Raw genomic sequence first — 26,734 nt, 5'->3', positions numbered from 1 at the left:
CACACACCTGAGACCTCTGCACTTAGCTTTATTCTGAAATAGGGGCTGGGCAAATATGTGGCTTTTTACAAAATAAATGTTTGTGATGTATGGCTTCTTTTCAGTGTCTCTATTTTAATAACTTAAGTTACCCTCTATCCTTGCTAACCCTGTAAAATACATTTAGAGAAGGTAAAGGTCCCATTCCTGCTCTCTCTGGAGCATCAACAGACATTTAAGGTATCTGTCAATGATGGGATCTGCACAAAACTGCTTTGTTCTGTGACCAGGGAATTGCCCAGGTACATGCATGAACTAAATGTAGTTTGCAGTATTTTTAACAACTAGTGGCAGCAGTCAGGGAACAAAAAACTCCTGCCTCACCAAATCCTGGTAGGCTCAACAGTCACACTGAAAAACCAGGCAATTTTTAGTCGTTAACCAGGAATATTTACTCTGGGAGGCCTAGGTAACATGCAAACCTGCAACTGGAGTTGCACAGAAAGGCTTACACAAGATCTACAACCCAGCACATGCTGTTGAGTGATACCACACAAACAAAACACAATGCAAAATGGCTGCAGCCAGAACAGGAGACCCCGCAAGTAACGAAAACTACCAAAGCAGCTATCTAAAAGGAAGCTCAAATGAGTTCATTCCCAGTTGCACAGCACTTTTCCAGGATGTCTGCGCTGTCTATCACACTTTGGAAGTCACGGCTTGCAGAATAAACAAATTAATTGTCTGACACTGTGGCTGGAAACCACTGCTGGCACAAAATGGAAGCAGCCACAACAATAAGTAAAGGAAAGCTCACTGCCAGAAAGTAGGGAAATTGTGCTGATGATGTATGTCAGGGCAGGACAGGAAGGTCTTAGCAAAAACAAATTTCAATAGCTGGTAGAGAGCACCTAGAAATGCCAGCCAGCCAGTGGTGGAGGAATTCAGCATCAGCCCACCCTGGGAAGGGCTCTGGCTTTTTCTGTCACTGCTGGTATTTCCAGCTTGCCATCCACGCTTCTGCTTGTCTAGCCATTGATTCTGCAGATGAAGAGCAGCCCTAAGATTCTACAGCCAAAGAAACCAAAATTTGCTCTTGAAACCAGTGTGGCAGTGAATTTCATTCTTTTTAATCGACAGAATTATTGAATCAAAATTCAATAAAAATAAGCAGCTGTCATCCCAGATCTTGCATATGGAAATACAGACCTCTGGAGTTAAGAGCAATCCACTATGGGGAAAAAAGGTCTATTATCTTTTCATTGTTGTTACACAAATGGAAAAGTTTGAAATATCTCAGGGTTTTCTAATTTCTTAAAAAGATAAAAGGGCCCAAAGGACATGGATGAGCAGATGAGGAACATGTGGCTCCTCTCTAAGCTACCACAGTGGGGATACTTTTCTGCAACTACAAAAAAATTCGCCAGCAAAGACAGAGCAGGGCAGGTTTGATAAATCCTAATAGTTTCTAAGGTGAAAAAGGTCTTATGGACTTCACAGGACAAAAAAAAATTCCCATGACAGAGCTAAAAGAAAACCATTCATGGAGCTAGCCATTAGCTCCTGGAGAGGCTGGAAAAAACTACCATTTTTTATTGTGCCCCTAGCCAAAACTTATTCTGATTCCACAAACCTTGGTTTAATGTAAAAAAAAAACCACCATTCTATAAACCATCATTCTATAAAAGCACCCCCCATTTTCTGGGGAGTTTGAAACACTCACTTCTGCTGGCCAGCTGGCAGAGAGGCAGCTATCAACAGAACAGGGGAGATGTATTCCATCAAGTGCAAATCTGCAACAACCAGATTCTTCCAGCGAGGGTACCACGGCATCCCTAGGACTACACACGTATTTTTCCACAATTTCGATTTTCACTGAACTCCTGACCTTTTTAGCAAACATGTCAAAATCTCCAGACAGAATAGTCATCACCTTGAAACAATATGTGAGGGGAAAGAACGGCTGAGATTTTCTGCTTCTCCACTTCAGTGATTTGAACGGAGAGGAAGGCGCTGGTATGTGCTTCCATCTGCTTTTTTCAAATTAAGAAAAAAAAAGGAGATGGAATGTATATAATTAAAAAGTTACAGTTAACTTCCTTTCAGTTGTGTCTGTAGGATGATTTTTGGCCTGCTATGAAACTCCAGATGGGAAGAGTAATGAATATAATTTAATACAAATAACAGGAGATCAAAGAAGCTTTTCTGAGTTATTTCACACAGTTTAATGGAGAACTCAGGAATGAATTATTGCATTTTGCTGTTGTTTTATATTTTTGTTTATGCAAATCAATTCCCTTTAACCTAATTTGTGATGGATCAGACCTATAACCCAATAAAACCATAAAATGTCACTAGGATGGTTGTACAACTGGCTAGCACTTATCCAAAAGGCTGTATGTTGCTAACTGCTCATCGTTTTTTTTCCTCTCTTCCCCTCCAGTGCCTCAGGATTTATACCACCAATTAAGACAATAATGAGTGCCCCAGGTTGACCTCCCAGGAGCAAGAATTAATTAAGCGCAGTATTTCTTCGTAAAGAATGACACTTTTCCAAACCATTTATGCAGCTGCCCCCCTGCATGGAAGCACGGTATCACAGAAGACTTTTCAAATTGTTATCCCTCAATAGTATGACTGATTTTGGTTTACAATAATAATCTGTGTCTTTGTTTTTATCCACTGGGTTTTCGGATGGCTGGAGCGAGGTCATCATCTTCCGTGGACATTGTCACAATTTTACTAGGACACACATAGGTTGTTTGGTTTGGTTTTTTTTTTTTTTGTTTTTGCACAGAGCTAAAATGAAAAGACAATAAACAACAGCTTCTCTAACAAAGTAGTGGACCTCCTAGTAAAAACAAACAAAAAATCTTCACCAAGCAATGCCCCTGCAGTGACATGCAGATTCCTGCAGCAGGCAGGACAAGGAAAAGACTCATGTTAGCTATGCAATTACTATGCTGCAATTGCTTGTAGCAGTCTCTCAAATTAACCTCTCCATTTAGCTGCTTGGCAGAGATGGAAACGTGAAGAGGAAAGGGCAAGCTCAAACACAGCCCTACACGGGAGAAAGAAGGTGTGTGTGTGTGTGCTCCAAGGAAATTCCCCGCACAGGCAGGCTTTGTGTCTTCCTCCTTTTCCCCTCCCAGCCTTCCCCACAAAGGCTTGCAGAGTTCCTGCACATATTTGGCAGAAGAGTTATTTATCAAAAGAGGCACAGGGACTTTATTTAACTGTCAGCCGATACAAAAATCCCTGCACTTCTGCACCATCTGAAATTTATAGCAGCACTAGTTTCTTTCCCGCTATCAGCAACCGAATGTTTAGAGCTCAGCTGAAATAATAATGCAAACTATGCCACAAATATTTATATATGCCTGCAAGCTGGCTGAGGCGCAATTCCCCTCACGCTAGCAGAGATCTGCACAGTTTGCGTGCACAGCCAGCTGTTCCTTGCTCTCGCCCCAGCTGACCTGGAGCCAATGCAGCAGCCCAGCCTGAGCCTGGCTGGCTGGGTGGGTGCCTGTGGGTGCTGGCAAAGAGCTGGCTTTGGCCATGCCACAGCATGGCCCCTGCTTACCTTCAACACCCAGCATGTTTCTATTCACTTTGTCTGACCTGGGAGGAGTTTTAAAACATGCTTGATCTGCAGCAAAGAAGTTTCTGAGGAGGGATGAAGTGACATATGAAAACAATGAAGAAAGCAACTTTAAAATACTCAGATGAAATAATATGGACATAAACACGCCAAAATAAACCAGATGTCTTGAGCATTATGCTTCCTGGTACAGTTTTCAGGCATCTATCTGAATGACTCATCAACACACGCTCACTATCTCCCCGTAATTTTTTTTTGCTCTTAGTTTTGACAGTTGACATCTAAACAAATATGTTGCACCAGATCTCTTGAAATCTGGCAAGTAATATCTTGTACTTACTACTTTATGCTGCACTCTCATTCCCCTGTGTTCGGCAACAAAGAAACTCTGCTAATATAGAACTATCCACTACAATCCTCTAAAGCCTAGAGTTTAGTGAAACTTGGATGCTTGGAGACTAGAAAACAGAGTTCAAGTAAACACCCAGAAATATGCAAGTCTGGCTCTCTAGTACTGGCAGTAGTCAAGGAAAATTACCTTTCCACACTGCAGCTGAAACTCATTACCAAAGGCGACAGCAGAGGGATGGGTTGGAGCTGGACCAGCTTGGAAAACCCACCATTTTTACGAGTGAGATAGTGGCCATATCCCCCTGCCCAGTTTCCGTACACAGTCAGAGCACCCACGGTCAAAACGGTCTGGACAACATAGAAAGCAGGCTGAGAAAGGTGGATTAAATGCAGTCTGTGCCAGTGTGAGGGATTAGCAACTGCAGAAACAGAGACAGAGGAATCAACTGACGAGTTCCTCTAAGCAATAAAGACTTTTAGGGTAACACTAATCAGAGAGATGCATCTTGTTGCAAACCCCAACAGATCACAGTGAGATGTTGAAAAAGCATCACAGGACAAAGGCAGTGCTGCACCCGCCTTGCCCAGTGGATCATTCAGCCAAGCTGTAGGGAATCAAGGGAGAGTCACAGACTGGGCAACTTAGATGATGAGAAAACATGACCTTTCAGAGATGAGTGAATGAACTGGAGCTGATTAATCTAACACAGGAAAATCTTAGCAAGATGTTTTCCTGTTTTCTGCCTCCCCTGCCAGACTTCAATCAATGGTCAGATTCAAACACAGAGCTCATATAATCACAAGATGATCATTCTTTCAGTTTACGAAAATCACATGGATTTAGGGTGAGATGAAAGGTCTTTTTAGTTAGTTCATCCATTTGGTTCCTAGATGCTGTGCTTACATCTCTTCTGTTCATCTAACACTACCTTTTCTTTCCTTTAAATAAAAAGATGTAGTTTTCACTTTTGTTTCTGTACATGTAACAACCACTGTCCATTAGTATTGATAAATGTGGACTGGGCAAGATCATTTGCAGCAGCATCTCTGAAATGCCTTGATCCTCTGATACAAAAAAAAAAAAAAAAAGGTAAAAAATGGAAAATGGTTGTGCTTATTCATTAAAAAAATGATGGGTTGCTCTGCTTATATATTGCTAAATCTGGAGCACTGCCACTCTTTTGGACCAGCAGAAAGCATGTAAGGATCACAGCACCCGCTGAAACAAGGACCTAATAATTTGCATATATATATGTTTATCACAGGTGCACAGGGCTCCAAGCAAGGCAAGCACTCCAGAGACAGGGAAGACCTCTCTCCTGTTTGGAAGATTCATCTGGAGAGCAGCCAGCGAGGACTTGCAGGAGGAGTGAACAGTAGCCCATTGGAGTGGTTACACCATGGCTATAAATCTCTGCTTCCTCTGTTAAGCGCCTGGGAGGAGGGAGAGGGAACTGGCCACAGCTGACAGTAATGGGTCCCATTAAATTGTCGCTTTTAAAGAGACTCTAAAATGAGAACAAACTTGCTTCATAAGCATTTGATCAGTTTGCCTGACACCAGGCAATGGCAGACCCTACTCACATGCACTGGCTGGGGGCTGCTGGCTCTCCCCTCTGGCAGCTGAATAGCTGGAGTGAAATCACTGACTGCATTTACAGCCAACCAAATCTACATTTTTGGCACTACTTATAACTGTGTCTCACCTTATAATTTATGCACCCATTATTCTAGACAGGGGATCCAGAAACAATATACTTTTCCCCTCTAAAATACTGTATTATGATCCGGTTTTTATTGCATAGTAACTTTTCCCACTGAAATATATTAAATGAGAAATTTTAAGCATGGCCACATGAAATCATAAGGGACTTTATGTACAAAAATGTTTTTCTACTTCTCAGCTGTCTCCTGAGTTGAGCTGTGGAAATTGTGGGGGCTCCTGCTTATTATCAAAAGGAAGAACAATTTATGAGTAGGGACTCTGAATATTTGGCAAACCAGCTGCAGCAGTACACCATTTTAATGGTTTCCATGCCAACATACCAAAAGTACCAATTACAGAATTGGGTGCATGACTTCTTTAACACTACAAGTTTTCATAACTGGAGTACTGAGAAGCACAAGTGTCACACCTATAGCCGTTCCCTGTATTTGGGAAGTTCCTTTGAAATCATAAGAATGAATTTGCATATATATTTATCACAAGTGCACAGGGCTCCAAGCCTGTGGACTGTTAATAAGAATAATAAGGAAGAAGGATACAACATGTATATAATTTACACGATTCTCAGGAGACAAGGTATCCATATTTCAAGATCACGGAACAATCTAGATACAAAGAGGGAAAGATAGGCTGTAATCTCAGTTTTGTCTTTTTCTACTCTTTTGAATGGGTACTTAAAAGTGAAAGAATTTTTTTTGTAAGGCATTTGTTTTGTTTTACAGGGTGAAGAAAAAGAAGAATGTATATAATAAACAAATTGGATAAAGAATCTCTAAAGCTGACTTCATTGGAAATACTAAATCTTGGAAAATTACATCCAGTTGTCTTTTCTGCTACATCACAGACAAAGACCAGCTCCACAAATCTGAAGACCAGCTCTGGGATCCATGGTGCAAATTCAATTGCACTCAATTTCCAGAAGAATCTAAAGCAAATACCCCTCTAGGAAATTTTCTCAAAGGAACACTTCATTCGGGATTAGAAAGAACCTCTGTTTCCATTATCAGGTCAGTCAGCAAGTGCAGATGGCGATGGAAGGCTACTTTCCAAGGCCAAAGTATTTCTGAAAACTGGGAGGCTGACCATTTACAAATGGGGTGATGGTTCACAATAACCAGAAAATATATATAGGTGTATCAGTCAAAGTAAATTCCAAAATTGTAGCAAGCAAAGAGCACCTGAATATTTACTTAATAAATGTGAAGAGAGTAAGATAATTATTTATTCTTTTTTCTACCATTATGAAACCCCTTAATTTTGGATTTACTTCTCTATGATGTGTCAATCAGAAAGTCTTTAAGTACTTGCTAAGAAAAAATCAAACTACAATTTGAAAAGATGCCTAGAGCAAGAAAAGCAGTGACCTCAATCATCTCACCAGCACCAAAATCACACAGCCAGAACTACTGTTGGCAAGCTATTCTATTTTTTTTTTTCCAAAAGGAAAAACAGTGCACTTTCTTATGGGGTGCAGCAAGCTATCCTAAATCTACATTCAACAAGTCAGTTGTATATCATTCTCTATCAAGTTCTCGTTAACCAGATTTTTTTTAAAGTTCCAGAGTTAAGAAAATGAAAGCTAGTTCATTGTAATTTTATACATTTGTAATTGCATAAATATGGCATAGTATAAAAAAATAGGCTAGTACTGTTATCAGAAAATCTCACAGTATTTAATTTCTGAGACGTTTGCTCTGATATCCCTATTTTCTTATTTGCTGGATTACATCTGCAAACAATACTTTTAAAGATCATATTACTAAATATTGTGTTAAATATGGTGGAAAGCTGCAGTTTTTCCTACACTTGTACAATTTGTGGAGTGTGCAGAGAACAGCCTGTACTCTACAACTATAATTAAAGGCCACATGTGGTCCCTAAACTAACGGAGAGGTATGAAATTGATTGACAAGATGAGAACAAAATAAAAGGTTTTTCCTTCTTTCTAGTGAAGAAAATTGAAAAAGTAAAACCCATTAGAACCTAGTGACAAGAAAATAAAAACACACTCCACATTCCCTGCATGCAAACCAGGGGACTTCTCAGCAGGCAAGCGTGCTAGCCTGAATTGCAGCCTGCCTGCTTCTGGCGTCTCTGGTCGTACCTCATGGTGTGATTTGCATAGACAGCACTTTTACACATGGATATAATGTACTTAATTCTGCTGAAGGTGTTGTAAACCACACACACACATTACTGATCCAGTGTGAGCCCGAGCTCTCTCAGCCATTTGCTAATAAGCCGTATCAGCTATGGGCAGGTGAAAGCTGGATGGAAATGTGACAACTACATCTACAAGGACTCTTTACCATCCACTGTGGTGAGAGAAATCATGATTCAACTCCAGCAACATCATGTACATAAACATATAAATTTGAAGCTTCTTCTTTTTACAGTGTATATTCCCAGATAGGGAAAGGCATAGACACTGCCAAAAGAGTAAGACTCAACAATTTTAGTTTATTATTAACAACAACAACAACGAAAAAACCATAATTGTTATGGACTAGTTAGTGGCCAAAGACTGAAAAGATATGCAAGGTCAGCAGGCATGAAGGCTACATTTATATTAGGAAATGCTCTTGCAAATGGCTTGCTGGCATACAATGGGAAAGTCCACATCTACCTCAGCTATCTCATTCTAGCTTCTGAAATGGGACAGTTGTACCCAAACTGTCCACAGGAGATGACTGCCTGCAGGAGGAACATCACTTGCTACCAGAAATCTTCCAGGTACACATCATGGCAAAGCTGTGCCCCAAAACGTGGCTGGCCACCAACACACCAGAGATCAAGAGTCAGATATTGCTATTCTTTTTTGAGAAAGCCTTCACTGATGGTATCAGGAATTTTATGAGAGAATGGAGTGTGCAAGATTTAAGCCAAACAATTATACATTGTTATGTGACAGTTCATGGAAAATAAGAGAGTACTTTCCAGTTCCTGTTTCCACAGGACATCAGCCCTTATGCTCACAAATAAGTGGAGCAGCAGGGTTAGCACAGTTAGAAAGTCAGTTTGGGGTAATTTCTGTGCTTTTATAGCATCAGCATGGTTGCCAGAAAAAATTACAGTAATTAGTAAAAAACCAACTATTCTCAGAGTTTTAGATGAACCTCTGGTTTATAACAAGGGGCAGGGTAAGAGGAAGATTAGCCATGGATGTAGGTGCTGTACCCTCATGGAGACACTGCTGCTCTTTGTCCATGTCTGCTCCAGAAGCCCAGCACAGGGGAGTAAGCTGAGCTGTAACCCACAACCTGGGTCCAAAGAACTGGAAAGCATATTTGGCACACAAAACAATTTACATTTTTGCTACCTTTTGTGGTGAGCAAGTAATTTTATTTCTTCATTTATGGCATTCACACAACCCAGACAGAGATTTTAATAAACCTGGTAAATTTTTTTTTTCTTCCCGATCCCACTTATTTCATCACGTTTGCTTGCTCTCAGAGTGCTTCCAACTAATACATTCTTCCCATCTTTTAAAATTAATTCAGGATCTGTCAAAAGTTTTATCTTCCAAACAAACAAACAAAAACAAAACAAAAAATAATTAAGAATTTACTAAAATAAATACCACCTTTTTCACAGGGCACCTGACCTTCCTGGGTTTGTTATTTGAAAAGCTAAAATTTCAAGGATGGCATTAAAACAATCAGGTCTCCTCTGATACCACAAAATGAATAAAATTTCCAGGGTTTCAGTATACTACATTTAAAGCAGTTGCAACTCATTTAGTGTCTTTCTGCATATGGCACTGCTTTCTGCAAATGAATGGCTTGGAATGTTGCTATGCTACAAAGTGCTCATAGTTTAAGATCAGATTATATTAATAGTATGCAGAAATGTATTTCAAAATACATTTTTCACCTTCTAAAAAGTATTGTTGATTTAACTGAAACTAGGAGCAATTTTCTGTGATTTGGGGAATTTTTCATAGCTGTGCATGGATGACAGCACGCATCTCTACCGCTGGCACTGTCGCTAACACAGCCTAAATGGAGACGAATACAGCTTGATCATTCAAGCTGATCTATATTTTTCTTTGAACCAACAGAAGCTTTTCCCACTGCGTTGCTGCAAACAATGTTACTTCTTTCCCTGATGCAAATCATACAGCGCACATAGTTTCAAGTTTACATTTCTTACTTTCTGTTTCAGTTGTAGGTGATTAAAACATGCCAAGAAAACAAAACCAAACAAATACATGGAATGTTAGTTAGCTAGCTTTATGAAGTGCGCTTTTATTTTTTACTGCTAAATAGATGAGAAAATTCTACGTCTGGATCCTTAATTCCCCGTAAAGAGGCATAAATATAGGCTTAAACAATTATATTATAGCTAGAAGCTAACATGTGCAAGGGTGGTGTTATCAAAAAGAACTGCTGCTTAAGATCCCTCCACAACCCCAGAACTGCCTAAGAAAATGCAAATCTGTTCACACATGATGTAAGAGACATTATTAAAAGGAAAAGGCATCTGTCCCCAAGGACACTGTTCCATAAAGGGAACTTTTTTATAACAATCCATAAAATATTTTAGGTTCTCTCAGTAACATTTCTTGCAGACCAAAGCATAACATCATAGAATCATTATATCATTTATGGTGGAAATAACATTCTTGCCATCAAATTTCAAACAAGCAAATAAAATGAAAGCCAGTTCCTCCCTCTCTCTCTCTCTCTGTGTAGCATTTTGTAAACCAGTTGTACCAATGCTGATCAAGGATTCATGGCCTGCAACAGGGAAACCCCAAGCCCCTCAGCATCCAGAGGAACATAATCATATGGAACATCATATCCAAGAACATTAACACAGTTGTGCTTGGGCACCTAACCCAAAGGCTCATGGGGACAGGCAACTCTAGGGGGTGACCCAGAGTAGGTCTGGTTTAGATGCTTTGAATCAGCAATCAGAAGAGCTTCTCTCTCTCTTAATAGACTACAGAAAGCCCAGCCTTCAAAGGTAGGCAAGTAATTTTGGGCCTCAAGTTGAGTGGTGGGACTGCCTCACACTGCATCTGCAAGTGATTAAATTAAAACTGTAACAAAATGACAGCTTTTCTCCTAAGCTTAACAACAAATTTGAATGAAGCAAAAACGGTTTCATTTTCTCTATTTTTTCCCCTGTGTGTATTTTGCCTTTTTAGGGGAGTCAGTCCTACAAAATTACAGACCTGAATGTCAAGGTTTATATCAAAGCCTATTTTTTCATACTGCTTCAAGTCTTTTCCATAATAAAAATATGTATTTGAGTCAGGAATATGTCAAACAAACAGACATATTTTCAGAGCTGAAGACCCTTGAAAATGTATTAAATGTGGCTACCCTTTTAATTTAATGATCCCACATTAGATGTGATTCTATGAGAAAACTCTGATGGAAGAAAAGCTATCCTTATTTTATGATAAAAGCCAACTTGGGATCACTCAGTATTGAAGCAGATTTATCTACATTTTTGTCTGTTGGCATCAATAACAGGCAGAGAGGCATCTTCATCATTCAGACAAAACTGCTGGACCGTAAACCTACCCTCTTATATGCTGCGCTGTCTTCTCCCATGAAACTGCTCTAGGCATCTTTGCTGCCCACCGAATTCAAGCCAGTAATCCAGGCAGGACTGTCAGCAGAGGAATGCTGTCTTTTAAATGCCCAGAACAAGAGACAAGGCTTTCAGAGAGAGCTGAAGCTGCCAGAACACCAGCTTCTCCTCCTCACCCGCACAATGATGGCATTGTGTGGGGAATCCAGCCCACTACTCTTAGTCCCCCTTTCTGCAAACCCGGCCACAATGACGACTGAAGTCAGGACCAAAGAGCTGAGCGTTTGGTGACAGTCAGCCCTATAACCACTTGCACTAGCTGGATAAATCCAAATTGCTCATTTTCAATGGAATTTGTTTGCGTGCTGTCTAGCAACACCCAGAGACTGGGGGGGAAAAAAAGAGAAAAATCTCACAAGTCTATAACTGAGGTCATAAAACAACATAAGTAGATTGCAAAACCCACCTCTGAGATGCCATGCAATTTACAAAATGGAAAAGCTGTAAATAAGCTGAATATTGTCAATGTACAATACTAACTTTTACACATAAAAAGATGGAATGTCTATGGAATTTTTCTTACAAAATACACATACACTGTGAAGATCAGTTTGATTTTGAAACTCAAACACATACAGAAAGCCAATCACCAGGTATGAGGCACACACACATCTGTGTTTTGTATAAAACCCAGAAATAAGCACAGAAGCATGTTTTGGGTTTTTTTTTTTTAACCACTTTGAAATTCTCACTGTGGTTCACAAGTGCCTCTTATGAAATACTCCATCCTCTAAAACCCTAAATGATTAGTCTGTCATGACAAGCCACAGAGTAGTCTTCCTACTATATCACAGTACTGAAGACTCCAGTAATGAATAAGACAGCAAGGTCACAAAAGTATTTGGCAAAGGAGGTAAGGAGGTTGTTCTGAGGTACCTGGAAAAATAAGAACCAAGGATGACAGTGAGTGGGAAAAGAGGAAGGAAGGACAGGAGAAAGCACCAATCCCATGTGAGAAAACCACAGCAATGGTTTGACAATTAAGGCAGCTGAAGCCAGATTCTCAGATTCTGGAGGAAAAATGACAATAGGTAGGGTAAAATAGAATACTGCAGATCAGAAATGATGTCATCATGGCAGGATGTCTGAAAGAACTGGTCTGAAAGAACTGACATTATAGTTGGTGATGACACAAAGAGAGGGTGGAAAGTTCTGTCTTCATGAACTCTGTGTCCAAGGTAGCAGAGAGGTGAGCAAGATGACACACCAGGGAAAGATGGGAGGGGAGAAGTCAGAGAGAGGAGTACTTTGGAAATTATCCAAGGGTTGGTGGCAGTTGAGGGAAGATAAAATTTACAGCACAGTGATTCCCAAATTGAACATCAAAAGGTCATAGTCACCATCCACAGCTCTCCAAGGGCTCCTGGATGGAAGGATCTCAATTAAAAGTACACCTATTATAAGCAGAATATTGGTGTGACATCCCCCATTGGTTTACCACAAAAAGAGGTCAGTAAACCATGCTTTTCTAAATAGAAAACCAAAGAACTGAACCTTGGGCAATGGCATCAGGAAGTGGATAAAGAGCCATTTAAGGAGATATTGAAGTCAGTAAGAAAAGAGCCCTGAAAGCCAGGAAAAAGAAAGCCTGGTGAATCAAAGGCAGCCATCAACCCAAAACCTGGAGGACAGAAAACTGTTCCTTGCATTAGATGATGACTAATAATGATCACTGTGGCAGCAGCTTCACTGGAGCTCAAAAGAGAAAGGCAAAAGAGAAGGAAACAGAGAGAAAACTAGAAGAAAACCAATGGAAAGCCAGCACAGAGAAATAAAAGATCAGGGTCCTAATTAGGTAAATAGGATGTGAGCAGAGTTTTCCATTTGTGTTTCCCTTGGGAAACAAGACTGCCAGGAGTTCAAAGTGAAAGGTAAATGAGTCAGAAAGGAAAAAAGAAAAAAATCTTGAGAGAAGAACCTCAGAACCTCAGAGCAGAGGAAGGTGCAAATGCAGGAGGAAAAATGAATGAATTTAAGATTTAACATCACAGAAGGGAGATTGCAAATTTGATGAAGAAAGAAGAAGGGAAAATAGAAGTGAAAAAGGAGAAAATAGCAACACAGTCAGATGAAAAGAGAAAGAAAGGGATTGGCTGATAATTTAGTCTAACTTCTTATGGAATGAGATTGCCTCTCCTCATCCCAACAGCTTCTGAATATGCTGGTAAGCTTCAGTGACAAATCTTGAAGAAAACAGCTCTTTGAAATTGCATGGAGATGTGTCTCCAAGGTAAAGGGGTAATGAATTTGAGTTTCCTAACTACACAAAATGCTGTAACACAAATTCTTCCTTATTATTATTGCTCCCTTGATTTACCAGAGAATCAGCATGAAGCTGCAGCTCCATACCAAGCAGAAGCCTTCGGTGAAACACAGGCTCTCTAATAAACTTAGGTTAATCAACTGAAAGGCAGAGATCCACAGGAGAAAAGGCTTCCTCAAGCAGCAGTGGTCAGTTCTCAGTGCTTACTGAAACTTGCAAAGCAACTGGCTATTTTTTCTATGAAGAAAGCTACAAAGAAAAGAGGTGCACGAAGAACTGATATTGAGAACAGAGGGGGAAAGCAGACTTGAGAACAGGCAGAAGGCTGTATGGATACAAATCAGAAGTTCAAGGTGGTAGTTTTCTTGAGGTACAGGACCAACAACTGATGACAGTATGCAAGCAAGTGTAAAGATGAGGGAAAAGAAAAATAAACCAAGCAGTCAAAAAGGGCTCAAGAGAAAAGGATAACATTCTTTAGAGAAAGTGTGGAAACTGGCAACACAGGTTTCTGAGGTGGCCTCTGGTGTTGCAGTCTGCTCTCTGCTGACATCCAGCTCAGACAACTTTCAATAGCAAATGTAGCACCTGACTGTCCACCAAAGGGACCCGTGGTTGATTCAGCAGCCACATCATGTTCTTGCCTTTTTCTAGCATTCGTAAAGGAATTTGGTTCAATCCATGGAAGAGATTCCATAAAACCTTAGTCCAACCTGTTGCAGTGCTAACATCAACAAACCCAAATATTACCAGTCTTAAGCAGCCAAGTTACTACTTTGGAATCTTATGATTTCTCATAAGACTGACAGGCTTTGTGTAACTAATCATTTTTTCTTCTTCTTTTATAGCAGCTATCATTAAGTGCTGAATTACCCCATCTTGCAAATCAGCAAATAAGTGAAGATAATATTTCTGTTCTTGTTGAATAATGGCTAACACATTACAAGATGGATTTCCTCATGTATTTTGACAAGTGAGATCTTGCTTTAATTATTTATGAAAATGCTTTGCAGTAAGCCAGCGAAAGTCCTACAGTGTATATTTGCATATTTTTTGAAAAGAATGAACTCTTAGGGACATGTGACCTTTCTGCCACGGTCTGCAATTATGTCTGTGCTTAGAGGTAATGTGGGTGAGCAAGTTACACTACCAGCATTTGCATGTTAGCGTCTGAGTATGATGAGATTTCCTACTTAAGGAAATCAGCTACAGCATATTCTTTCCATAATTATTCTTAACAAACAGTTAAATTTTGATAGTTCTGTGATATCTAAAAGAAAAAAAAATACAGACAAGACATCCAAGAAATACCTCACTACCAGAAAGAGGTTCTAAAACTGAGGTGAGATTAAGAAATTACTTTCGCTAATTCAGAATCTACAGTTATAAAATAGGGGGAAACCAGATTTCAATACTTTAGTATTTTGTCTAATGACAAACCCAGGACTATGGTATTTTATGTAGGCAAAAAAGGCCACTAGAATGGAAGAAGTTGAAGGTTCAAAGGATAAAGTAAAAATGGCTAACTGCACACTATCTGAAAAGTATATCATTTCACAAAAATAAACCAGCAAAATGCTTTTTCTTAATTTATTCTAAGAACTTTATTTATATGGCTATAGCACCTGTCACATTTTCAGCATGCATTAGTACTGTACTAAACACAACACATCTATTTTAAGCTAAAGGATGAAAATCATAGGTCTTTTCTTTAACTGTTAAGAAAGATCATTGCACTAGGGTATGCTAACAAATTTATCTGTGAGAGCATCTGCCCTATGATATCATCCTTTCCCACCTTCTTCCTTGCATGCATGATAGTGCACACTGTGTGCACACCTCCAATAACTGCCACACAAAGAAGGTGTAGCTAACATTTATTCTCTGCTGGGTGTCTTCAGGTACTTTCTACTTTTGAGTGGTGTGCTTTATTACTGCATCCTGTGGACAGCCATCAATTCATGCTCTGACAATCACAGCAGTGGAAAGCAGGTGGCAGATGCACCAGCAGTGAAGCTGACAAATTAAATTTTGCAAATACAAACCTGCTAATCCTCAAATTCTCAAACTGATTTGGGATTATTACATAGCTAGAGACTACACCAAAAATTTCCAGATGATCAGATCCTGTTCCCAAATTCCACCCCCTGAGTACAGTGAGGTAGAAGTACACATAAAAAGGCCAAGAGCAGCCAAGGGCCACGTGAGATCTCAGGGAATATCTGACCTACAGATGTACAATGAAGAATCTCAAAATGTTTTCCATTTATTCTTTGATCATGTCTACATCTATGACCACATTCTCATGCGAGTCAATAGTTAAGGAAGTCCCTGAAAGACATATTTGGCAGAAGTTACGAAGGGAATTAATTCCAAGAATGATGGTAATTTACTTGTCTTTAGTCATGAATCAGAATTAATTCATGCAAGAAAGTTACAGCTGTCTTTGAAGACAATCAAGTCACACCAAACTGGGTTGCTTTATCCTTCTCCTAAGATGAAATGCAGCCCTATAAAAGGAAAGGGAGATGATGGCACTCACCTTACATCCCTCACAAGCACTGACACCATAGTGATATCCGGATGACTTGTCTTGACAAACAAAACAGGGCTTGTAAACACGAGGGGGTGGAAGTGGTGAAGGAGGGCTCGGAACAAGTTCCTCAGAACTGGTGCTCTGAGTTTCAACTGCTACAAAAGAAAAAAAAATTGAATTATTCATAATAGTTTTGAATAAATTACTATATATAACCATACTGTAAGTATCAAACTGGCCCATACCTTTATTTCCATAATAAACATTAATTTGTCTTTCCTAGTGAAATTTAAAGGGAGCTAAGCAAGGCAAATAATGACAGGACTATATCCTACAGCCTCAAAATTGTATTTTAAAGTACCCAATAATTTAGATGTAGGGCATGAATCTTGCCCGACTCCCAAAAAGAACAACTTTGAGCTCATGTTCTAGTTTTAGCCTATTGAATTGTATAGCATCCACGTGTGCAGGTTGTACATTAGCCTTTAAAGGGAAACTGTGATTGGTACCTCATCATGGGAGAGTTTTTTAATATCTTGCCTTTTTCTAGGTCAGTATGCAATTCTGACCTAGCAGCACATATCAGGATACATGTAAAGAGTGTGAAGAGAGAGAGAGAGAGAGACCTGAAGTGAAAATCACCTAAACAAGTTGTCCTTTTTATTTTTTTAAAATCTGTAAAACTAGCACAACCCAGCAACACTTCCTTCCCTACCTTAGGACCTGTATATCGAGGAAACCTCGCTGAGAAAAAGCTACTTATATATTATGACCCCTACATCCCTTTATTGCCTTAATATTTCTAGATGGTCATTTGTTTTGAGCCTGTTGAAAAGCCAGTAACCCCTTTCGGGGAAAGGACATGAAAGCTCTACGATGCAAGATAAGACATGTGAACTACATCTTTCCAAAACATCTGCATTAGTTTTCTGTGATATGCTGTCATCATTCCTCACGTTTATTGTGGATGTGCAATACATTTTCATGTTTCACCTGGCCGTCTGCTGCTTCTCAGATAAATCCCTCTAACTTTTCAACAGATATACAGGAATGACAGGATCCGTGAACTCAGATCTAGCCAGAAATATTAGGCACTATCAGCAGAGCTAAATCTCCAGAGTCCTAACAGCAGGCCCTAAAGAATATTACTCAATGGAAAAATCTTAGACAAGATTTACTGTACATGATATTTTTCAGATTACAACGATGATACATTTGTATTAAACTCATGATTCATTGTCAACCCATGTGTTGTCGAATTCACAGAGGGCATCACAGCACGTGAGGCAACCTCTGCTTATTTGTGAGAGAAGGGCCCCTTTCTGCCTTTTTTCCTTGGGTTAAGCTAGTATCAACTTCAAGGACAGACACTTCATGAGAAGAAAATAAATGCTAGAGTACAGTATTAAAGGGTCTGATCTAAGCAAGGAAATACCTTTGCAATTTATTTATACATCTAATGATAAGGAGGCTGTGAAAAAACAGAAAACTAAAATAAGTAAAATAACATGGCTCCATAAATTGTGACATTAAGACAATGTCCAGAACTTTTTTCAGTATTAAATAAACTGAACTTGGCAAGCATCTATGTGTTCCTACTGCACCAAGAAAATTTTAATGAAGCTTTTTCTTAATGAAAACTGAAATGAGAATGATCATTTCTTTTCAACAGTAATTTTTGGTATTTAAGAGAGATAGAGAGTACTCTGTTATTGATCTCTGCACAGCCACCCTGCTTGAATCAATAATCTATTAGTACTTCTAAATTAAAGCTAGATTCATCAAATGCCCTTGAGAAGCCCCAAACATTCCTTGCCTTATTTCATGCTCGTACATGAATTATGGTGGCTTCCAATAAGTCTATGGAATGATAAAATTTTAGCTTTAAAACTCCAATGTGTTTTGTATTAGCTCATTCAACTCTCCCAGTCCACCTAAAAGGCAGTTTTTAGGCTCCCCATGGAAAAACAAGGTTGTGTCATTCAATAAAACAACTGCTCTCCTGCAATCCTTCTGTGATTTCAGTTTGGGGAAAGCAGCCTTTCAGGAATAATACTGACACACTTCTGTTTATTCATCAACTCATCCTAAACAAGCACCAGCATCCAATAGTAGTGTTCCAACCACAAACAGTATTGTACACCAGAGAGGTCTGTCAAACACTGTAGAAACAACAGGAGCTTGTGATATCCAGAAGAGATTATGCAACCAACTCAGTTCATAAATACACAACACAGTCGGGAAGTGAAGTGTTGAAGGTACTGCTAGAGAATATTTTTCAAGACAATTTGAAAAGGTATACGATAAGGAAGGAGCCAATGGAAATCAGAAGATCCTCTCTAAAACACCTATATACATGTGCCACTAAAAGGACTTAATCTACTAAAAATAATACTTGCATTAGCTGAACAACTGTCTAGAGAATTTGGTTTTTTGGGTTTTTTTTTTGGTTGGTAGCTTTGGGGTGGTTTTATTTGGTTTTTTGGTGGTTTTTTTTTTTTTTTTTTTGGGCGGGTGGGGGTCTTGTTGGTGTACTTTTGTATAATAAAACCCAGTTTGGGAACATGCACTTTTGATCACAGGCAAGGTGTGCAGTTTTCTGGAGAAGCTTGAACCTGGGTTCAAGCCATGCTTGACTCTTACTCCAGTTTCCGATTTACTATTCTTCCTTGGATTTAGCTTTTGTAATTCTTTATTTGAAAAAAGTATGCAGTGCCTGGGCAGAAGGCCTGCGCAGGCATCTGTAGCAACCCATGCTCAGCAGGTATAAAGTGTTATTTTTGCAACATGTTGACAGCTAATGGATGCATGACAGCAGAAGCTGCTTTCTTCTATACATGTCTACACAAGCAAAAAGGAAAAAAAGAAAGGATGTGGGGTGGACAGTTTACTTTTCCAGAAGAAGCATTTTTAAAGCAGTCCTACAACTTCAGGAAGAATTCAAGGGGGGGAAAAAAAAGAAATTAAAAATGCAGCTTCTTTCCTTGCCCTGCTTTCTTGTCCTATGGGATGTGACACTTCAGGATCCCTACTCACCTGAGACAACAGAGCCTCGGTGCTGTCACCCAACACCTGAATGCAGCTTAAGCACACAGGGACTCTCAAACAATCGGTCACTTCACAATTCCTAAGATGTCTGAAATTTTTCTAAAGGTTAGATAAAGTAGCAGATAAGATCTTTAAAAGCACAGCGTGCTTTCTGAGAGCTAATTTACTGCCAGCTAAACCGTGTTGACAGATGGAGAAGGTATTTTATTTTGAGACCAACAAGAAGCAGGCAGGCACTGCAAAATGCCTCATGTTCTCCTAGAAGCTTAGATTATTAAGCTTGCATGTTAATGCACACTTTGGACAGTTGAGTTTTAAAAGAATAAGAAGTTGTAAAGCAAATGGCATTTCCTGGATAGCCTCAAGGGAATTTTGAATACTGAGCTCAGGGTCCCTGGTGGGAAGCTGCAATTTCAGCTAATTAGGGTGAATAGCAAAGTGTTGCATTTGGTCAAAACATTCTGTTAACCCTCATTTTTGTTGGCACCAACAAGAGTCTGGATTTTTTGCCTTTTCTTTTCTTTTTTTTTTTTTTTTGTGAATTCACTGCAGGAGTGCAAGGCACTCAGCTCACATACATTAGGCAGAAAGTCAAAGGAAACGCCAAAGTTCAACTAAAGTACAAGTAATTAGAACCAGATTCTCTGCTGCTTGTATGTGTGCATTTCATTGTAGAAGTTATTTATAAGCCTCCAAACATTTGAAAAAATAACTATATACTGTAGATCATTTAATTTTTATGTCTCGTCTGGAAAAAAAAAGTCTGCTTTTAATCATCTTCCAGGAAAGAGCCAGGAACTGGGAAAGTGGGTCTCAATTGTTTCAATACAAATTTCTCTCTTTCATGTGCCACATAAAACTATACTATAAAATTAAATCCAAAATATCACTGACTTAGCCCCCCCCCCATTTATTTTTTTTAATAAAAAACTTCTTTGAATTTGTCATGCTTAAATAGTTTGCATTGTTATGAGGGTTTGGGTTTTTTTAAACTCTTGTTTGGAAGACAGACAAGGGGAGAAGGAAAAAAAAAAAGTGAGAGAGAAAGAAAACATTATCGTGGAGACTTGCCAGCCTTGACTTAGTAACCTGGCCATGACCCTCCAGCGAGTGTGTGTTTGACCCGGTCACACATGACTCTAGCTGCGTACTGTTGCTGGGTTGTAAGTCCCAGATATTTTTACCATATATACAACAGGTGGGGATCACAGACAACAGAAAGAGGAAAACAAAGTCTCCCCTTGTGGGAAGACTACCATTTTCTCCCTTGCAAAGAAAAAAAGCACAAAGCAAAGAAGTTCTGCTACTACTTCAGTACTGGCACTTGCTGTGCTGGATCTTGTTTTTCCCCTGGGGTGGATGCACAGAGGTGGAGTGGGCTGAGGGCAGGAGAACCGAGGAAAAGGCTCAGAGGAAGCCATGTGCAAATGTTAATCAACACAGAACAAATTACCACAGTCAAAAATCTTTCCTTATAGAGCTGGGTATGCATCGAAGTTCAAGAAGGAATGCTTTTTATTACAACATACCTGGATTAAAACTCACAAAAACTGCAGATTGAGATATTATTACCAGGATTTTCAGAAGTACCTAAGAAACTTTGTTTTCCACATTTGAGGGTTTATTTTATATTTATGTCTTTGTATCTGCACACATCTGCCTTAAAGCAATGATGTTAAATATATTTATTCTATTTTAATTCTTGGTTACAATTTCTGAAGCACTAATTTTAATCAAGTCATGCATCTCTACCAGACTGACCTTAAAAAAAGAGTGGTATTCTGGAAGAAAGCCAAAGAAACCCTCTAAAGTCTACTGGCTTGCATTTAGTCTGAAAAGGGGCATTCTCCTTTCAACAGGGACATCAGAAGATGAAACTCCGTGACCTTGTTTCTTTTTGAGGGTGCCCAATCAAAAACTATCCTTTTCTGTTACTTTAAAAGCTAATAGAGTATCTAACAGGTTTCCACTATGCGCTGCTCAGGATTCATACAGTATGATTAAAATAACAACAGAACTAGAAAGAGGTAAAGGTTACAGAGCTCAGAAGCCCGCTCTGCAAGGACCGGACTAATGGACAAAACTTTATGCAAGGTCACCTAAAAGGAGTCTCAGACCCAGGGCACTTTAAGGGCCATGCAAAGGGCACAGGCTGCTGCTGCCAAAACTATCTCAGACAAGGTGCAAGTCCCGATAGGCGCAGCCGAGCTGGCAGGAGTTCTCTAAAGCTGAAGTACTTTTGCTGCTACAACTCTTGTCAGCTAAAGAGCGATAGGGACAGCTGGCTTCTGTCCCGAGGCATCTGGGAGAAGACGGGTCCTGCTGAACTCTGCCCTCGCCTCGGAGTACACGAAGCAATGAGTGAAGCACACTCTCTGCTCTGATATCCTCACCCTAATGAAGTTCCAAGTACAAATTTAGCCATTGCCCCACTGCAGCCAGACATACCATCAGGACAGTATTTTCTTCCCCTACCCTTCTGCATCTCGTGCATTTAGACAGTGCACTATTTTGGGCAGGGCCTCAGAATGTGCTGTACAGTAACTGGCGCTGCAGGACTTTCCAGTGATACTCCAATTCAAATAATGGTAATGATCATGATCCTGCCAAGTCAAAAGATATTTGAAAAAATGAACCCTGAAAGGCCTCCACAGCCTTGAGGGGAGACGTTACTTGCAAAGCAGGTCCTTAGAGCGCTTTCATTTTAACTACTGAAGCATTTCAATGTTAAAGCACAGACTAAATTTAAAGTATGATTTGAAAAAAAAATGTTTCATATTCAACAAATGCCTCGCTGTGTATACATCAAGTTGCATTTGTCAACTGACAGAAAAAAAAGTGTTTACACCGTTTGCTGCATCTTTTCCAGTTTAGAACTAGGGGAGAGAGAGAGCTGCGTCATATTCCTTCATGCCTTTCATCAACAAAATTGCCAAGTTTCAATTGCAAATCTGTAATGCTAACCAGCAGAGTCATGTAACAGAAGTCACTGGAGTCAGTGGATACTGATCTTGGCCATACAACAGTATAGCCCTTTGAAACCTGTATTCATACCAGGTGATCAGGGCCAAGAAACAGTTTAGTATCCTACTACCAGCATAGCAGAGCTACCCAGATTTTTTTGCTCTAAGTCAAATGACAACAGCATCTATCTTCTGGTTATTTTTCTGTTCTACTCTCATAATATAATTTCTGTTACTTAGCAGCTAACTTCTTCACAGATTTTATTATTGTCACAAATAAACTCTTATCAGTTGCCCATTGAACAGTAGAGGTTCTTTTGTAACACACTTTTCTGTTATGACACAATTTGGCCTCTTTATCAATCTATTAGTTAAACATGGCAATTTAGTCACCTGATTTTATGCTAGCATTTAATAAGGAGCTCCACCTGCCAGCACATCGTCCAGAGTGACATTCCTGCACAGATTCCCTGAGTGACTCTCTTTCGGCCCCGCTGTCCCTGGCCACACAGCAACACCAGCACTACTTCTGGTTCCACCATATTTAGCAATGTGAAAGATCCTTCTCTCTTCTGCTTATCTGATCTACAAGCGTGGTCCCTGCCACTCCACTACATGAATAATCCATGTGCATTTGTATTTTTACCTTTGTAACACCTAAGTGAGATAAGAGAAGAGCTATTCTTACTTTACAGACAGGAAACAGAAGCACTGACAGTGAAAGAGCTTTATTTGCTTGCATCATAAATTCCTAAAAAAATGCAAGCAGTACCCAACTGGGATTTTTTTTTTAAGCTGTCTACGGCACTAAGCAGTGTCCTCAAAATACAGCCTTACATGTCTTGCCCTAGGTTTCACATGGGATACATGACAAAGCAGGGAATTCTGCTTTGAATTCTTTGCAGTTAAGTCTGTGCTTGGCCCCTCTATTGCAGGGGCTCTGAAGCACCCCCAAGTCTGCATGTGAACCCCACTCACCTGCCCACTGTGAGACAGGACAGGGCTGGGTGCCTGCGGCCTCCAAGAGCCACTGCTGCTGCCAGCAGGGAACTCGGGAGAGATGATAAAACCTTTCCTTCATTTTCTGATCTCCGCAGCCAGCTGAGAATCAGCTTTCTGTAAGACTACCATCATCTACACAATTACACAGGAATGCCCTAGCAGGGAACGGACTTGCCTGAGAGAAATCCTGAATACTCTCCTGAAGGCAGCAACTGTGCACTGACAAAAAATCCTCTGCTCTTGACTGTATTGTCCAAGCCTCACATACCACCAAGATGTTAAGTCTAAATCTAGCAGATTAGTCTTATAAATTAAGTACGTATGACCTGAAAATCACCGACAGACAGTCAGGTATTTCTGAAAGAAAACACCCTAAAAAACCTTTGTCTGAAACTGCTGTATCTTTTTGCTTTGTCCCACAGGTACATAGAGGGAGTCGTCACTGCAACCATTTTTGGTACTTCTCCCAGCAGAGCCACAACTTTTGGCAAGTACATTCTCTACACACATATTTACTACACTTAGCAGTAAAGGACAACAGGAGGCTGCATCTGCTCCATAGGTTTGCAATTTTTTGCATCTGCTCCATAGGTTTCACCAGCTCCACTAAACCCTGAGGTAGTATGTATAACTAACATCACCTTTTCAAAGAAAATTATACTGCTTTTCAGGCTAATTTTTTTTTTAACAGTTATGTCAGCAAAGCAGTTCTACATTTGGGTTTATGTGTCCGTATAGCCAGAGAGATGTATTTACACCTGAGCAAACGTGGAAAGCAGAAAGCTTGTCAGGATTAATTATATCAGGGCCAAGAACTGCATCTGGTTATACCTGTGTTACTCTCAAGGCAGCGAGACTTAATGACGTGCTAGTAACTGAGAACAGGAGCGTCTTTCACTAAATAAATGGCCAGGCAGACACCATGAGTGAGCCAGGGTGAAAGTAAGAGTAGAGACAGCATGGCCGCAGGGTTTGGCAGGCAGAGTTTACAGGGCAGCAGCTCTTCACTTTGTATTAGGAGCCTACCTTCGAAATGAAAAAGAAAACATGTTAAATGAAAAAAATAAATCGTATGGAAAACTGAAGAAAAACATCCGAAAGATGCTAGCTCTGTGGTTTTTTCAGGTCGGTGATTTTCTGCCTGTCCACTACCATGCAAAACCACATCAGTCTCAAGTGAAAATTCTGCATTACTGCAAAACTGAAAAATAGGATCTTCCTTAAAAAAAATACATAATTGTGCCATCATCTGCATGAAGTTAGATTTTCCTTTGAAAATGAAATTTTCTTACAATTCACACCCTGGCTGCTTTACCTGTGAATTCCTATGGTCAGATCTTTATGTGGAATAAAGTGGCATAGGCAAAGAAGAGACACAAATGTAGAGAAGGTGAGAACCCTGACCTCTTATTCTTTATGAAAAAGAAGCCTATTTCTGTGGCCTATTGATACAAATGTGGTGTAACAAATTCAGTGCTTTCCCTACAGGATCAAAAATTTTAAGAAAAGGCCTACTGTAAGGAAAGAAACACTTAAAAATAAAAGGGGTCTGATACTTTTTTTCAGCTACGTTCTATGGTGTTGCTACTCCACTAATTCGAAAAAAAGACTCTTGTAAACATAAATGGGAGAAAACTCAGATCCAGTATCATCAGTAAGAAATGAAAATTGCAAGGGCAATGAAAGAGTTGCTATAATCTCTACACACATCCAGATATTTTAGTAAGTCATAAAGTCTCCATTTATAGTTATTAAATGTTTTATAGTGTTTTGAGGATTTTTATTTTTAAGTCTTTTCAAGCATTGAAACAGAATAATTCAGAGTATTATTCTAAAGGAATGATTTTATTCTTCCGAACTCACCTCTTATCCAAGTTGGTATTAGTTTCTGGTATTACTATGTCTGCCAAATAAATTTTTTATTTTCTGTGTATTTAACATATCTTATAACACTGTTGATCATGACTTTTTGCTGTGGCTTGAATCCAGCAAGAAAAGGAGTGGTTTAATATCTTTAATCATGTAATACTATTACACAGTTGTTCAGTACCACATGGACAAAATAAAACTATTGTGCTCTCTTTGGAAATGCCATAAAACTGACTTGCTGTGTAATATTTTATATATCATTTCATTTCTCAGATTTTAGGACCATTAGTTCAGAACATTTTGATCTTAAAGAGTTTTCAAATCTTAAAATTAATAGACTGACTCAACAAGAGCCAATTCAGTGATCAAAACTACTTCAAGTTAGTAGAGTAGCAGTTAAAATGCTTATAATTACAATTAATTTGTATTACAGCCACACTGCTGGATATCCCTAATTGATTTATATACCCTCCTTTCTATACCCATTTACAAGGGCAATTATGAACTCCATCACATACGTTTAAATGGGATACATTAGAACATTATCTAGAAACTAGACTGCTGAGCTTAAAATCCTTAAGAACAGGTAAATTCTTCATTAATGGGTATGTTATCAACTCACTACAAACGGCCTATAACCTTTAAAGGCAGCACATGGTGCTAATATTTTACTTTTCATGGGCAGTTGGAGGTTGGTTCCAATGATGAGCTCCACCGCTATCTTTAATTGTTTTTAAAATTGCATATTATAGGCAGCAATAAACACAAATTAGTATTATACCATCCACAGCTTTCTGCAAGGCATGGTTTCTATAAACAAGTTAAAACGCATACATCTGTAAATAATAAGTGTAAGTATGCTGAATTTAATGAATAAGGGCACTAAAAGAAATTGAACAGTAGGGGTTCAGCAATTAGAGTAACTGCCCATTTTATTAAAAATGTATTGTTTCCAGCTTTCACTTTAGAAGGCTTTTATTGCTTTGCTAATTCTAAGTTTTGATTTCCTTTGAAAAGGATGTCTAATTGCTTATTTTTCTTTGACAGCCCCATCACACAGCACTCGCCTTTTTTACAAGGCATGGACAACTGTGAAGCTTTACATCTCCTTGCTCGGGATCTCACTCTCGGGCCCCCGCTGCAGACCTTTGTTTGGCATTATGCCACCCAGAGGTATGACTCCTTATCAAGTAAGGTTTCACAGCACAACGAAGCTGGGATGAAACCGGCTGAGCCAGCACACCCCTGGCAGCCACCCTTTGGCCCTTTCCCAGAGGTTACCAACACTCTGGCAGAGTGGGGAGGAGCACACTTCCAGCTTCCCACCCATGCCCCTGCAACCCAGGGCCATTTGCTGAAGCTGGCAAGGCTCAGGCCATGAAATGGAGCCATGAGTTTCCTGCTGCTGTTCAGCAGCAGCCTGCTGCAAGAGGACAGGGCAGAGTGTAGACTGGGAGGAGCAAGGGTAGCTTCTCAAACCAGACAGATATTCCAGTACATGTCTCCTACATCCCAGCCTCACTGCAGTGAACCTCTGAGCTTGCTTGTACATGTATGTTTTACATCCATGTAGCTCACTTTCCCAAGCGTTAAGATTATTCCTTACACTAGCCTAATTGCACCCACGTCGCTGCTCTGTGGGGGTATAATTAAAACAATCCATTATTTCCATTTAGACATGACACAATAACAGGAAAAATATGGCTTTCATCACTTGAGCTTATCTGCAAATAGGACAGTCAGACCAAAACTTGACCTTTCTAACATCCTACAGCACACGTACATTTGCAAC

General features: G+C 39.6%; 1 protein-coding gene across 10 annotated transcripts in view; it reads right to left on the bottom strand.

The window, feature by feature from the left end:
- Nucleotides 1-26,734, bottom strand: part of RARB (retinoic acid receptor beta) — a 319,525-nt gene that overhangs the window by 49,746 nt on the left and 243,045 nt on the right. For 6 of the 10 annotated variants that reach the window (XM_038128356.1, XM_038128360.1, XM_038128358.1 and 3 more), the window contains one exon: nucleotides 16,067-16,215. In XM_038128356.1, coding sequence (XP_037984284.1) covers nucleotides 16,067-16,215 — 149 coding nt within the window. Of the gene's footprint in view, nucleotides 1-11,191; nucleotides 16,046-16,066; nucleotides 16,216-26,734 lie in introns of those variants that run through there. The other 4 variants (XM_038128359.1, XM_038128361.1, XM_038128363.1 and 1 more) reach the window with 2 other exon arrangements.

This window comes from Motacilla alba, chromosome 2 (assembly GCF_015832195.1).
Source record: "Motacilla alba alba isolate MOTALB_02 chromosome 2, Motacilla_alba_V1.0_pri, whole genome shotgun sequence".
NCBI classification, from domain to species: Eukaryota; Metazoa; Chordata; class Aves; order Passeriformes; family Motacillidae; genus Motacilla; species Motacilla alba.
Note: the sequence above shows the minus strand (reverse complement) of the source record. Positions and strands in the feature narration are given on the sequence as shown.